We start from the raw sequence: 12,284 nt of genomic DNA, 5'->3' as shown, positions 1-12,284 counted from the left end.
TGTACCTTTACAATGTGAAGCTGTGTGCCTTACTTTACAAAAAAAGAATTAATCTTAGATTCACCAGTACAAAGAGAGAGTTGCCAGCCTGTCGCTTGTACGAGGATAATGAGTAGGACACATATATCATCTTTAACCAGTGTTAACTCGACTGCTGTCAGAGCGTTTATAAGTGGATGAAAGTCTTAAAGTTTCCCATCCATCTTCATGTATGTCATTTAGGACCTTGTGAAAGACACAAGTGCATATTCCACGTATCTAGTTTGGTTTGGGGATTCTCGTCTAGTTCTTCCATAGGGTGCGTACAAAACCGAGGGTTGCTGCCTTGTTGCCTCGCTTCCGTAATAGACAGGTGTCTCATGAGGCACAACCTTCAAGTGAAGGCATCTTCTAAGAATGTTTAAGTTTAACGGTGATGAATGATATCACAGCACAAGAACCTTAGGCTAGCTAACGTAAGCTAACATGCTAAGATTAGAACGTTGGCTGACATGTTTCTCAAATCACATTACACAAATCACACATTATTGCTGGTCAGAATAACGGTGTTATATCCCTCCTGAGATTGCATTTACCCTGATTTGAATGGACCCATTGTCTTTCGCCTACCCAAGGGCATGAGCCTAGATATTGACTTTACCACTAAGCCATATAGCACCCCTAAGTTTGAACCTCTTTAACCACATGTCTAATAAAAGAGCATTATTTTATGATGTGAAGTTCTGGTTCCTTATATGGTTCCTGTGTGTCCTGTAGGTACGCTGCGGACGTGCAGGACGGTTCTCAGTACTTTGTCGTGCTCATCATCACAGACGGAGTCATATCCGATATGGCCCAGACCAAAGAGGCCATTGTCAACGTGAGTCCCTCTTTTGTCTATCTGTCTATCTGCATGTTTGTCTGTGTCTCTCTGTTTGTCTCTCTGTGTGGCTGTCTCACTCTCAATTTCTCTGCCTTTCCTGTCAGTCTTCCTTCCATTATAATATAACAAACACACACACACACACACACACACACACACACACACACACACACACACACACACACACACACACACACACACACACACACACACACACACACACACACACACACACACACACACAACACACAAACATACAAACACACACACACATATACACACACACACACACCCACACACACACACAGCCACACACACATTCTCTCTGATTGTTGCTTCATCTCTCCCTATGCGGCTCTTGATCATTTCTGGCCTCTTTCTCTTGTTTGAAGCTGTGTAATGCTTGGGTTTGGGGCTCGCCTGGAGAAGAGCTTTTTCACATTCACTCTGCCCTTGACTCCCTCCCTCTCTCTCTCTCTGTTTCTCTCTCTCTCTGTATCGTCTCTCCTTGCCTGCCCTTTTCTCTCTCTACATCGTTACTCTTCCCTCCATCCTCCACCCTTCTCTGCTTTACTTTTCTTTGTCTTCCCTCCAATTTTCTCTCCCCCCTCTCTGCGTCCTCTCTCCTTCCTTTCTTTCTATTGCTCTCTCTCCATTCCCCTCTCTTTTCCCTCTCTCCCACTCCCTCCTCTCTCCCTCCTCTCTCCCTCCTTCCCTCCCTCTCCCCCCCCTCCTCCCTCTCCCTCCGTGGACTAGTCTGGTTTACCCACAGCTTTATTGTATTGGCTGTACTCTTGGCACCTCTGCTCCACTTCATCTTCTGTGAATATTTCAGTACAGCATTTGCATTTTTTTTGTCTGATGTGTTTTTGGTTGCCTGTGTCATCATAGTTAGTTTATTATTCACAAACAAACACTCACTCTGAAGTGTATGGGATGAAAGCCTACCGCTCCTCTTCCTCCTCCTCCTCTTCCTCCTCCTCTTCCTCCTCCTCCTCGTCCTCCAGTCTTGTCCTTGTGTATTCTTCAGTGCTTTTGTAGATCTGGTGCTGAACCCTGTGTTTGGGAGGTAGGCTACAGGAGCTCACACACGACTCTTGCTCTCCTTTGTTGTATGCCTTCCTTTTTGTTGGTTAAAAACATGGTGAACACTAAGACCATGTCTCCTTTCTTCCTAAAGCCCTGTATGTTTCCAGGCGAACAGCAGCTCTCCTGTTCTGTTCTGTAGCAGGTTCAGAACGTTGCGGCGGAATGCCGTTGGGAACAGCGTTGGAACAGCCCTGCGGTCGCCATGGCACTGATATTCCAGCAGACTGGATTTAAAGGGAATTTGCGACTGTTACTCACATCTTTAGAACAGCCACACCTTCCTTTTAAGATCTTGCCTGCTGCTTTCCATTACCTGAGCCAGGCTCCCGAGGCCCCTAAGGCCCTTGGCCCACCAGCCACCTCCCGTCTCCTCCAGCAGACCAGATATCTTCAGTGCTGTTTGCAGCATTGAGGGGGGGGGGGGGGGGGGGGGTCCAGTATGTACCACTGCATGGATATGTATCTGTTCTCACTACTCCTGTTCGTTTATGGTAGCAGCATATGACCATAACGTTTCCCCAACTCTAGTTGATGCATTAATTGATATAAACAAACCATCAGACCTGGTATAAATAACAGATTTGTGCTAATGCTAAGGCGTTTCATTCATGAAACATTTATGTAATTCATTTTTTCTCCATCTCTTCTCTACAACGTACAGTGTGATTTGTCCTTACATTAGATGACTGCTGGGTTTCACTGCGCATGTTTACTTGTTTACAAGTTTACATTTAGTCCTTTAAAGCTGGGCTGAATGAACACATCAATGGTTGTGATCCTTCACTCTGCTCTCCCTGTGAGCAGTAATGAGTGCTCCTCTCCTCTCAAGCCTCTCACTTACACTTCTGTGTGCTGAATCGGCAGCCTTTGATGTGAAACCTCTCTCTCTCTCTCCCTCTTTTCTCTCTCCCTCTTTTTCTCTCTCTCTCCCTCTCACTCACTCTCTCTCCCTCACTCTCTCTCTCCCTGTCTCTCTCTCTCCCTCTTTTTCTCTCTCCCTCTCTCTCTCCCTCTCACTCTCACTCCCTCTCTCTCCCTCACTCTCTCTCCCTGTCTCTCTCCCTCCCTCGCTCACTCCCTCTCTCCCTCCATCTCTCTCTCCCCCCCCCCCCCCCTCTCTCTCTCTCTAGTCTCTCTCCTGGTTTAACCTTACACACACACTGCCATGAATTAAACAGCTGTATTTCCTCACCTAACAGAGAGCTGAATGTGCAGAGCTCCTGATGTGCTCTCCCCAGCTGTAGTAACCCTAATCTAAGAGAGCTTTTTTTTCCAGCACGCACAAAATGCAGTTTGAGGAAAATCTGATTCCAGGGAATTGTCTGAAATGTTTAACATTATGGTGTTGCAGTGCTTACACACGATATTCTGACGGAAGTGTGTAGAAATGTGTAGAAATCCCTCAGACTCTTTGTTATGTAAGGCCCTGTGGTTCCACTTATTCCATATGAGTGAGCACCTTAATGCCTGCATATGTCTGGCCATGCATTGGGTGGCTGTGTGTTGCTTTTATCCCTGTATGCGCCCACAAGCACACTTTCATGGGTTAGTTCTGATGGAGTCCACAAGCACACTTCAATGGGTTAGTTCTGATGGAGTCCACAAGCACACTTCAATGGGTTAGTTCTGATGGAGTCCACAAGCACACTTTCATGGGTTAGTTCTGATGGAGTCCACAAGCACACTTCAATGGGTTAGTTCTGATGGCGCCCACAAGCACAATTCCATGGGTTAGTTCTGATGGCGTCCACAAGCACACTTCCATGGGTTAGTTCTGATGGAGTCCACAAGCACACTTCAATGGGTTAGTTCTGATGGCGTCCACTAGCACACTTCAATGGGTTAGTTCTGATGGAGTCCACAAGCACACTTCAATGGGTTAGTTCTGATGGAGTCCACAAGCACACTTCAATGGGTTAGTTCTGATGGCGTCCACTAGCACACTTCAATGGGTTAGTTCTGATGGGGTTCTGATGGGGTTCACAAGCACACTTCAATGGGTTAGTTCTGATGGCGTCCACTAGCACACTTCAATGGGTTAGTTCTGATGGGGTTCTGATGGGGTTCACAAGCACACTTCAATGGGTTAGTTCTGATGGCGTCCACTAGCACACTTCAATGGGTTAGTACTGATGGGGTTCTGATGGCGTCCACAGTGGTTTACAGTACAGGGAAAATTTGATCCATATTTGTGCTCACCTGAACATCAAAGCCACAGCCACAGCTCCTGCCTCTCTCTCTTTCCCCACCTCTCTCTCTCTCTTTTGCTCTCTCTCACTCCGGCCTCTCTGTCTCTCTCATTTTTTGATTCTTTCTCTTTCTCTCTCTCTCTCTCTCCGGCCTCTCTCTTTCTCTCTCTGTCTCGCCGTCCTCCCCCCCCCCCCCCCCTCTCTCTCTCTCTCCAGCCTCTCTCTCTCTCCCCCCCTCTCTCTCTCTTTCTCACCTATCTCTCTCTCTTTCTCTCTCTGTCTCTCCAGCTACTCTGTCTCTCTTTCTCTCTCTGTCTCTCCAGCTACTCTGTCTCTCTTTCTCTCTCTGTCTCTCCAGCTACTCTGTCTCTCTTTCTCTCTATCTCTCTCTCTTTACTGTCAATTGCTGTGGACATAATCATCTGCATTATAGTCTGCTTCATGATTAGACATTGAGGTTTTCTGTGCAGTACTCCTGGGCTGACCATCACAAAAAAACAAGTTATTACAAATGATGTTACGGCAATCTCATATTATGTTGCAGAATAGGCTATTCCTATGTTATGTTATTGTTTTCTATGTTTTGTGGATTGCTGAAGGTTGTGACATTGTGATTTATTAGGTATTGGCGTTTTATAAGGCGTTGTAAAAATCTTTATGTGCATTTGGTACTTGGTTTTTCTGTGAATTCAGATGACACTGTGTATGTGTGTGTATGTGTGTGTGTGTGTGTGTGTGTGTGTGTGCGTGTGCGTGTGCGTGTGCGTGTGTGTGTGTGTGTGTGTGTGAAGGTTTTTGATCAGGTTGCCTTGTGTGTATGCATGCATCTTTTTGTGTGTGTGTATCAGTGTATGTTTGTCGGCTGACTGTGATTCTCATAACCTTTTACTCATCAATATCTCCTCTTCCCTGGAGAGCTTTTACAAGACCACTAACCTCCTTGAGAGAGAGAGAGAGAAAGAAAGAGAGACAGAGAGAGAAAGAGAGATAGAGAGCGTGTGTGTGTGTGTGTGTGTGTGTGTGTGTCTCCGTAGACCACTCACCTCCTTGCTTCCTTTCCTCCTCCTCCTGTCATTTAAATATGTTTTTCCCTTGCTTATATATAAGAATGTCTTCCCAGCTTGCTTAAGTGTGTTTTTTCCCCTAGGCTCGTTTACAGTAAATATGGTTTTTCCCCAATGCTTGCCTATCATGTTCTCCAGTCTCCCATTAATCTTCAGCCCCCGCTCAACTCTCCTGTGCTGCCTCAGACTCCACACCTATAGCTCATATTTACATATAGTGGTGTTGTTTGCTTCATTAGTGCGCACAGCTAACCTCATAATGACTGTACGTTAGGTTGGGTTGCGGTTCAATTCATTTTTATAGATTGCTAAAAGTAGCCATCTGAAGTTTTTAGATGCATGGCCCCGGTCGCTTGGGATAATGAGCCTTACAGTACGCTGTTAAACTGTAATGAATGCAGTGAAAGGGCTTATGGGAGATTGCAGTGCGGTTTTGAGCCATAATGGCTCCTGGAGTCACTTCCTGTGAAGGGGTTTTGGCTGGAGTCACTTCCTGTGAAGGGGTTTTGGAGGTGTAAAGTGTACCTCAGAGACCAGGCTTTATGCTGTGCTGACTGAGGCTTGCTGTGGCCAAAAACAGTGCAAGAGAAAGAGAGTGAGTGTGAGTGGGTGTATGTGTGTGTGTGTGTGTGTGTGTGTGTGTGTGTGTGTGTGTGTGTGTGTGTGTGTGTGTGTGTGTGTGTGTGTGTGTGTGTGTGTGTGTGTGTGTGTGTGTGTGTGAGAGAGAGAGTGTGTGTGTGTGTTTGTCTCCATAGAATAACAGGTATTAAACCGTTTCTCTGCTTGTGTGTTTGTGTATGTGTTAGCGGTCGGTCTTACACCCGTAGTAGTTCAGTTGTGCTTGTTTCCAGGGTGCAATTTGTCTGTGTGTGTGTGTGTGTGTGTGTGTGTGTGTGTGTGTGTGTGTGTGGGCGGGGGGGATTTCTAGAAATAATACAGCTGAGAATGCGACTGCAGGAGCTACTGTTGTTAGGATGGAGGCATCTCCCATTCCAACAACGCAACAAACACGTTGGCATTAACACATGACAGGGACAAGTCAAATGGTGAAAGATGCATTTTAACACTTTAATCTGAAGAAAGGGGCAGATTCCTGTTTTGCTGCTGCAAGTTAATAGTCGGAATGTCTGCAGTAACCGAATCAGTAGGCTTGATTTATTGAAGTTGCTGTCTAGCAAACTACCTGGTTAGCACTTGAGCCAACCAAACCAAAAACCAAAAAGAAAGCAGTCTTTTGAGCAGTCAGTTCAGCCAACTCAAGTGCATACAAAGTAGTAATCACATAAGCAAACATCTGGCCAGCGCTTGCAATACACATCTGCCCTTAATGTTGGCTGCTTAAGCTAGCGCATGCTTTAACAGCTGCAAGAGATAGCCCAACAGGCTTCATAGTCTAGAGAGAGAGTGTTTGTGAGTGTGTGTGTGTGTGCGTGAGTGTGTGTGTGTATATGTGTGTGCGTGTTTGTTTGTTCGTGTGTGTGTGTGTGTGTGCTTAAGCCAACGCATGCTTTAACAGCTGCAAGAGATAGCCCAACAGGCTTCATAGTCTACTGTAAGAGAGAGAGTGTTTGTGAGTGGGTGTGTGTGTGCAGCTGCAAGAGATAGCCAATCAGGTTTCATAGTCTACTGTAAGAAAGATAGTGTTTGTGAGTGGGTGTCTGTGTGTGCGTGTGCGTGTGCGTGTGCGTGTGCGTGTGCGTGTGCGTGTGCGTGTGCTTGTGCTTGTGCGCGTGCGTGTGCTTAAGCCAGCGCATGCTTTAACAGCTGCAAGAGATAGCCTATCAGGTGTCATAGTCTACTGTATGTTGCCCACTGTGGTCTGTGATTTATTTACATGAATACAAATGTTTAAAAAACATCCACTCTCTGATTTCTTTACAAATCACACCTGCTCGGTAGTGTGTACATGTGTGAGTGTGCATGTGTCTGTGTGTGTGTATGTGCCGTTGTGTGTGTTTTAAACCTCTATATGTTCTGGCTGAGTGAATAGGCATGTGTGTCTGTGTCTGTGCATCTGCGTGTGTGTGTGTGTGTGTGTGTGTGTGTGTGTGTGTGTGTGTGTGTGTGTGTGTCCTTGTAACTGGTTTTGCAGTTATTTCCAGAGTGTGCACCTGGATGGACACACACTGAAAAGAGCTGACAAGTTTAATTGCATGCCTGCAATATGAAAAGGAGCTTAAAGTGTGTGTGAGTGTGTGTGTCTGTGTGTGTGTGTGTGTGTGTGTGTGTGTGTGTGTGTGTGTGTGTGTGTGTGTGTGTGTGTGTGTGTGTGTGTGTGTGTGTGTGTGTGTGTGAGAGAGAGAGTGTGTGGTTTTCAGGCATTGAAATTTGTGAGTGTTTGTGTAGATGCTGTGCATGGTGTGTGGTTGCATTTTCTCACATTCGAATCTGTGTGTGTACGCAAATGTGTGTGTGAGTGTGTGTGTGTGTGTGACGGAGTATGAGTGTGTGTTCCCTTTCTGTCAATCTATTTGTGTGTGAAATCCCCCAGTGGTATTCCGACGCTAACCAATTCCATTACGATTCCCAGTCATCAGTCAGGAAGGGCAATCCCAGCTAGCTATTACCTCCCCCACCACACACACACACACACACACACCCCACACACACACTGATTATTTAGCCGTGCTATCTCTTTCCCTCCCCCAGCTAGAAATAAACATTATGTTTCATTGCTTTAAAACGTCTCTTGTCTCCCACCCAGGTTTCACAGGCTGGGGTGATGGAGAGGCAGCCATATGCATTAAGTTCCTCACAATTACATGACTGATGGATTTCTTCTCAGCTTTGTTTTTTTTCTAAAAGGCTGATTGTTTTATTCTATTGAGTGATTTATGTGGCAGTGTAGTTACTGCTGTTGTGCCTTACATTGCTTTCATTGTGGACTTCTCAAACGCATTGCTTTCTCAGGCGCTGGCGTGATTGAGCATCAGTCCGTCGAGTGCATTTAATTTGTCACAGTTATGGAAATGACATATCGTCCTCTTTGTGTTTTACGGGCTTTGTGTGTTTTGTCGCTTCAAAATGATTTATTCCTGAGTTTAGTTAGCGTTCGTGCTCACTGATAAATTCTGGCTCTCTCTGCCTGCTGAACAGGAACACAGGGTGTTGTTATACATGAGGAATTCAAATCGTTGGACTTGATAAGACATTTTTGCCAAGCTCTCAAAGACGTTTTTGAAATCACTGTGAGTCTGGCTTGTCAGTCAAGCAGGGTCAGTTTTATAAACGTACACAGGAAATGTCCTTGGAGACAGTGGTGGTAAAACATCTTTTTTTGTTTGTTTTCTTATCTGTTCGGAAATAATGAACAGCTTATCTGTCTGGAAGGTGTGTAGATCCCTGTACGGTGCTTAATCCCTTTTAGGGCTCAAGAAAAGGGAAAATAAGTCAAGGGTGAAGAGGATTTGGACGACATTCATGAAGAGTTGATATGACACTGAAATGTTGATACGATATGATTGAATGTAATTTATGAAGAGTGTCTCTGAAATGTTGATATGATATGATGGAATGTTATTAATTGGTTTCTGGGTGTCAGGGGAGTGTGAAGTGTGCAGTGTTAAATATACCTCTCGTTTTGAACAGGGTGCTAAACTTCCCATGTCCATTATCATTGTCGGAGTTGGACAGGCAGAGTTTGATGGTAAGCTTTACAATCACTCATGTCCTTATGAAGTTAAATCGTGCTTTCATAAATAATTGCAAACTGTTCTTACAGAAATTCAATTAAAACTGAAAACAGTCATTCAATAAAGTTAGCCTACTTTTACGCTTTTGACTTTCTGAAAACATCGAAGAAAAAGAAAGTAACGGCAATAAGCTCTTATTTACTTTTGTTTTGTTACAGAGTGCAGACATTAAGCCCCTCTCCCCAGTAGAGTTTGTTTAGGTTCATTGTTTGGATATATTATAAACACTTCCTGGAGCCAGGAAGACATAGTCGTCATGCCAGGGTTTTATGAGTGCTCCTGGGTAATTAATGGTGCTGAGGGGCGATGTGCAGATGTCATCCTGCTGGATTTGCACTATATTCCTCCATGGGCTCAGCAGTATTTGCATAGCCCACCATCTGCTATCAGGGATCTTCTGGCGTAATTAGGTGTGTGTTCATTAGCCTCGGCCAGAGGTAGGAGCCGCCACGGCCATAGTTTACTCAGACAGAAGCTTTAGCAGGGGGGATGACTGCAGTTTACTTTTCTGGTCGCGGAGGAACCGAGTGTTTCTTAGCCATACGTTTGAGACAGAAGTTGTGGTCAGAGTTTGTGCAAACACAAGATACAGCAGGGAGCCTGACCCGGCTGGGCCGAAAGTTTTAAGTAGTGCGTTAGTGGCAGACGTTGAGGTCAGAGTCGATTTATTTAAACTGGGGATTGAACCGCTAACAGGGAACCTGACCTCAGTTTACTTTTCCAGCCATGGTGGAACTGGATGGCGACGACATCAGGATCTCATCACGTGGGAAGCTGGCTGAGAGAGACATTGTTCAGGTACGGCAGGAATCCCAACGGCTCAACTGCCACCAAAACGCTTCTTATAAGCAGGACGTTACACCGTGACGAAAAAACAACATACATTACAAAATCTTTAACTCATATCAGAGCTTTAGTATTTATTTTTAAAAGCTTTAACGTGTTTATTTATACATCTGTCCATATTACTCTGTACAGTCTTCTATTGAATATGCCAAACATGATTGGCAAAAAGCACCAAGAATGCTCTCTTAGTTCTTTAGATGCAAATGTAAGTGCTGAAAAATCATTTCTATTAGTGATAAGATAAGTGATAAGGTAAGAAACGTCCCTCTAAGTGGCCTTCTCAGTGAAGTAATTCAGATTGATTTTAATTAGATGTTGACTAAAGTGCCTGTGACACGTTTGTTGCAGTTTGTGCCGTTTCGGGACTACATGGACCGTACGGGCAACCACGTGCTGAGTATGGCACGCCTGGCCAAGGACGTGCTGGCCGAGATCCCGGACCAGCTGATCTCCTACATGAAGTCCAAGGGCATCAAGCCACACCACACCCCCACAGACTGCTCACCGTCTGCACCGGCCTCGCCTGTGGCCGTATGAGCTCACCTGTGTGCCGACGAGCTCACCTGTCCAGTTGTCCCGACGGTGTTTTTTCATCTTTTCATCTGCTTTCCAATCCCCCGCCATGTGACTCTGACTGACGGACGGACAACACCTCAGTACTGACCACAGATCAGGGAGCGTTACCGATAACACTTGCAGGGACAGCATGAAGAGAAGAAGTGTCCGTGATGGGAGTCGAGTGTTTTTCGTAGACCTGAAGATGATTCTTCAGCCATTCAAAGGGGCTTGCGTCATGTGGGTTACGTATATCAGAATGTGACAGATTGTTTAATGTGTGTACATCAGAGGAATTGTGGAGATTTCTAAAACACAAGTCTAGATGGTAATGGCTCCTAGTCTTAAAAGTATTAGTTTGAGTGACAGATTTCTAGGATTTTCGCATCATAGAAGTATATACCATTATTTGTTTAGATTAGAAGCCTGCTGTAATGTAAATACTAATGTAAAGCATGCCACAATCAACTCTCAATATGTGCAATATGCCCATGGACTGTGCAGGCAAACTGTATCTAATTCCCACTGCGCTCTAAAGACACACACCTTCTCTAATCGGGAGTGCTTTCTCTATCCTGTGATGCTGTCGGTGTCTCAACTGGAAGCCGCCACACACACCTTCTCATGACTGATCGTGGCAAACAACTCCTTTTCAACTGAAGCTTTGCTGGTCTTTGATTTTTCCAAGTGATTGCACTGACTACAGTCCTTACAAAAGCACAAAAACACTCTTATAGCTGGGATCAATGAGTCTTACAAACCAACATCAACCACAATTCAGATCCATTTCAGTTATTTGCTAAGCAACTCCACTGCTTGATTAGCCTTAGCGACAAGCAAAATGCACATTCTATATCACTTATCTCTGCTACCACTAAGCTCAACTATTGGATAATAGGCAGGAATTGTCAGACAGAGCTGTTCTTCCAACCACATTGATAGTGTTGGTATCACTGACCGGTATTCGATTAATCTTTTCTTCAGAATTCTTCACTTGAGAACTCTTCTTCTCTCATCAGGGTGTATTGTTGAGTAATAGGTATTTGATTAATCAGGACAAAGGTGTCTGAATCTCCCAGGAAATGCATTTTTCTGTCCTCTCACTGTAGTTCAGACCGTGTGTGTGTGTGTGTGTGTGTGTGTGTGTGTGTGTGTGTGTGTGTGTGTGTGTGTGTGTGTGTGTGTGTGTGTGTGTGTGTGTGTGTGTGTGTGTGTGATTGATGGATCTGCACTCATTCTTATACGTGTGTTCTAATACCTGTGATGTATGAGTCCATCTGTCTGCTCCTGATTCTCTCTCCTACTTCTCTCCTCTCTTCCCTTCTGCACCCCCTCTATCTCCATCTCTCTACCTGACTGGTCCCGAGCAGATGGGTCCCCCCCTTTGAGCTGAGGTTCTGCTTGAGGTTTCTTCCTGTTAAAGGGAAGATTTTCTTTGCCCCAGTCACCTTAGTGCTTGCTCTTGGGGGTTTAAACTCTGGGCTTTGTAAAGCGCCTTCAGACTATTTCAATTGTAATTGGCCCTATATAAATAAAATTGAATTGAATTTATATTTAACTCCATATGACAGTCACCTAACCCCTCCCCTCTCTCACAAACTCACACACACACACATACACACACACACACACACACACACACAAACACACACACACACACACACACACACACACACACACACCTACACACACGCGCAAACACACACACACACACACACGCACACACACACACACACACACACACACACACACACACACACACACACACACACACACACACACACACACACACACACACACACACACACACACACACATACACACAAACACACACATATGCACAGCCAACACACACAAGCACAGCCACTCATGAGATTACAGATTTGATTATGGATGTGATTTGAGGCAGATGGGATTGAGCCTGATACCTGCCATATTACCCCCAGATGATGGGAAAATAACACCTGCAGGCCACTATTAATACCTC

The 12,284-nt window shown here is 45.1% G+C and overlaps 1 protein-coding gene across 1 annotated transcript in view; it reads left to right on the top strand.

The window, feature by feature from the left end:
- Window positions 1-10,279, top strand: part of LOC308380195 (copine-5-like) — a gene marked incomplete at both ends in the record, with an annotated part of 112,225 nt that extends 101,946 nt beyond the window's left edge. The window contains 4 exons of the mRNA XM_080857469.1: window positions 757-859; window positions 8,793-8,850; window positions 9,621-9,694; window positions 10,091-10,279. Coding sequence (XP_080713595.1) covers window positions 757-859; window positions 8,793-8,850; window positions 9,621-9,694; window positions 10,091-10,279 — 424 coding nt within the window. The remainder of the gene's footprint in view (window positions 1-756; window positions 860-8,792; window positions 8,851-9,620; window positions 9,695-10,090) is intronic.
- Between the last annotated feature and the right edge of the window lie 2,005 nt (window positions 10,280-12,284).

The sequence above is a fragment of the Sprattus sprattus genome (genome assembly GCF_963457725.1).
Source record: "Sprattus sprattus genome assembly, chromosome: 2".
Classification (NCBI taxonomy): Eukaryota; Metazoa; Chordata; class Actinopteri; order Clupeiformes; family Clupeidae; genus Sprattus; species Sprattus sprattus.
Note: the sequence above shows the minus strand (reverse complement) of the source record. Positions and strands in the feature narration are given on the sequence as shown.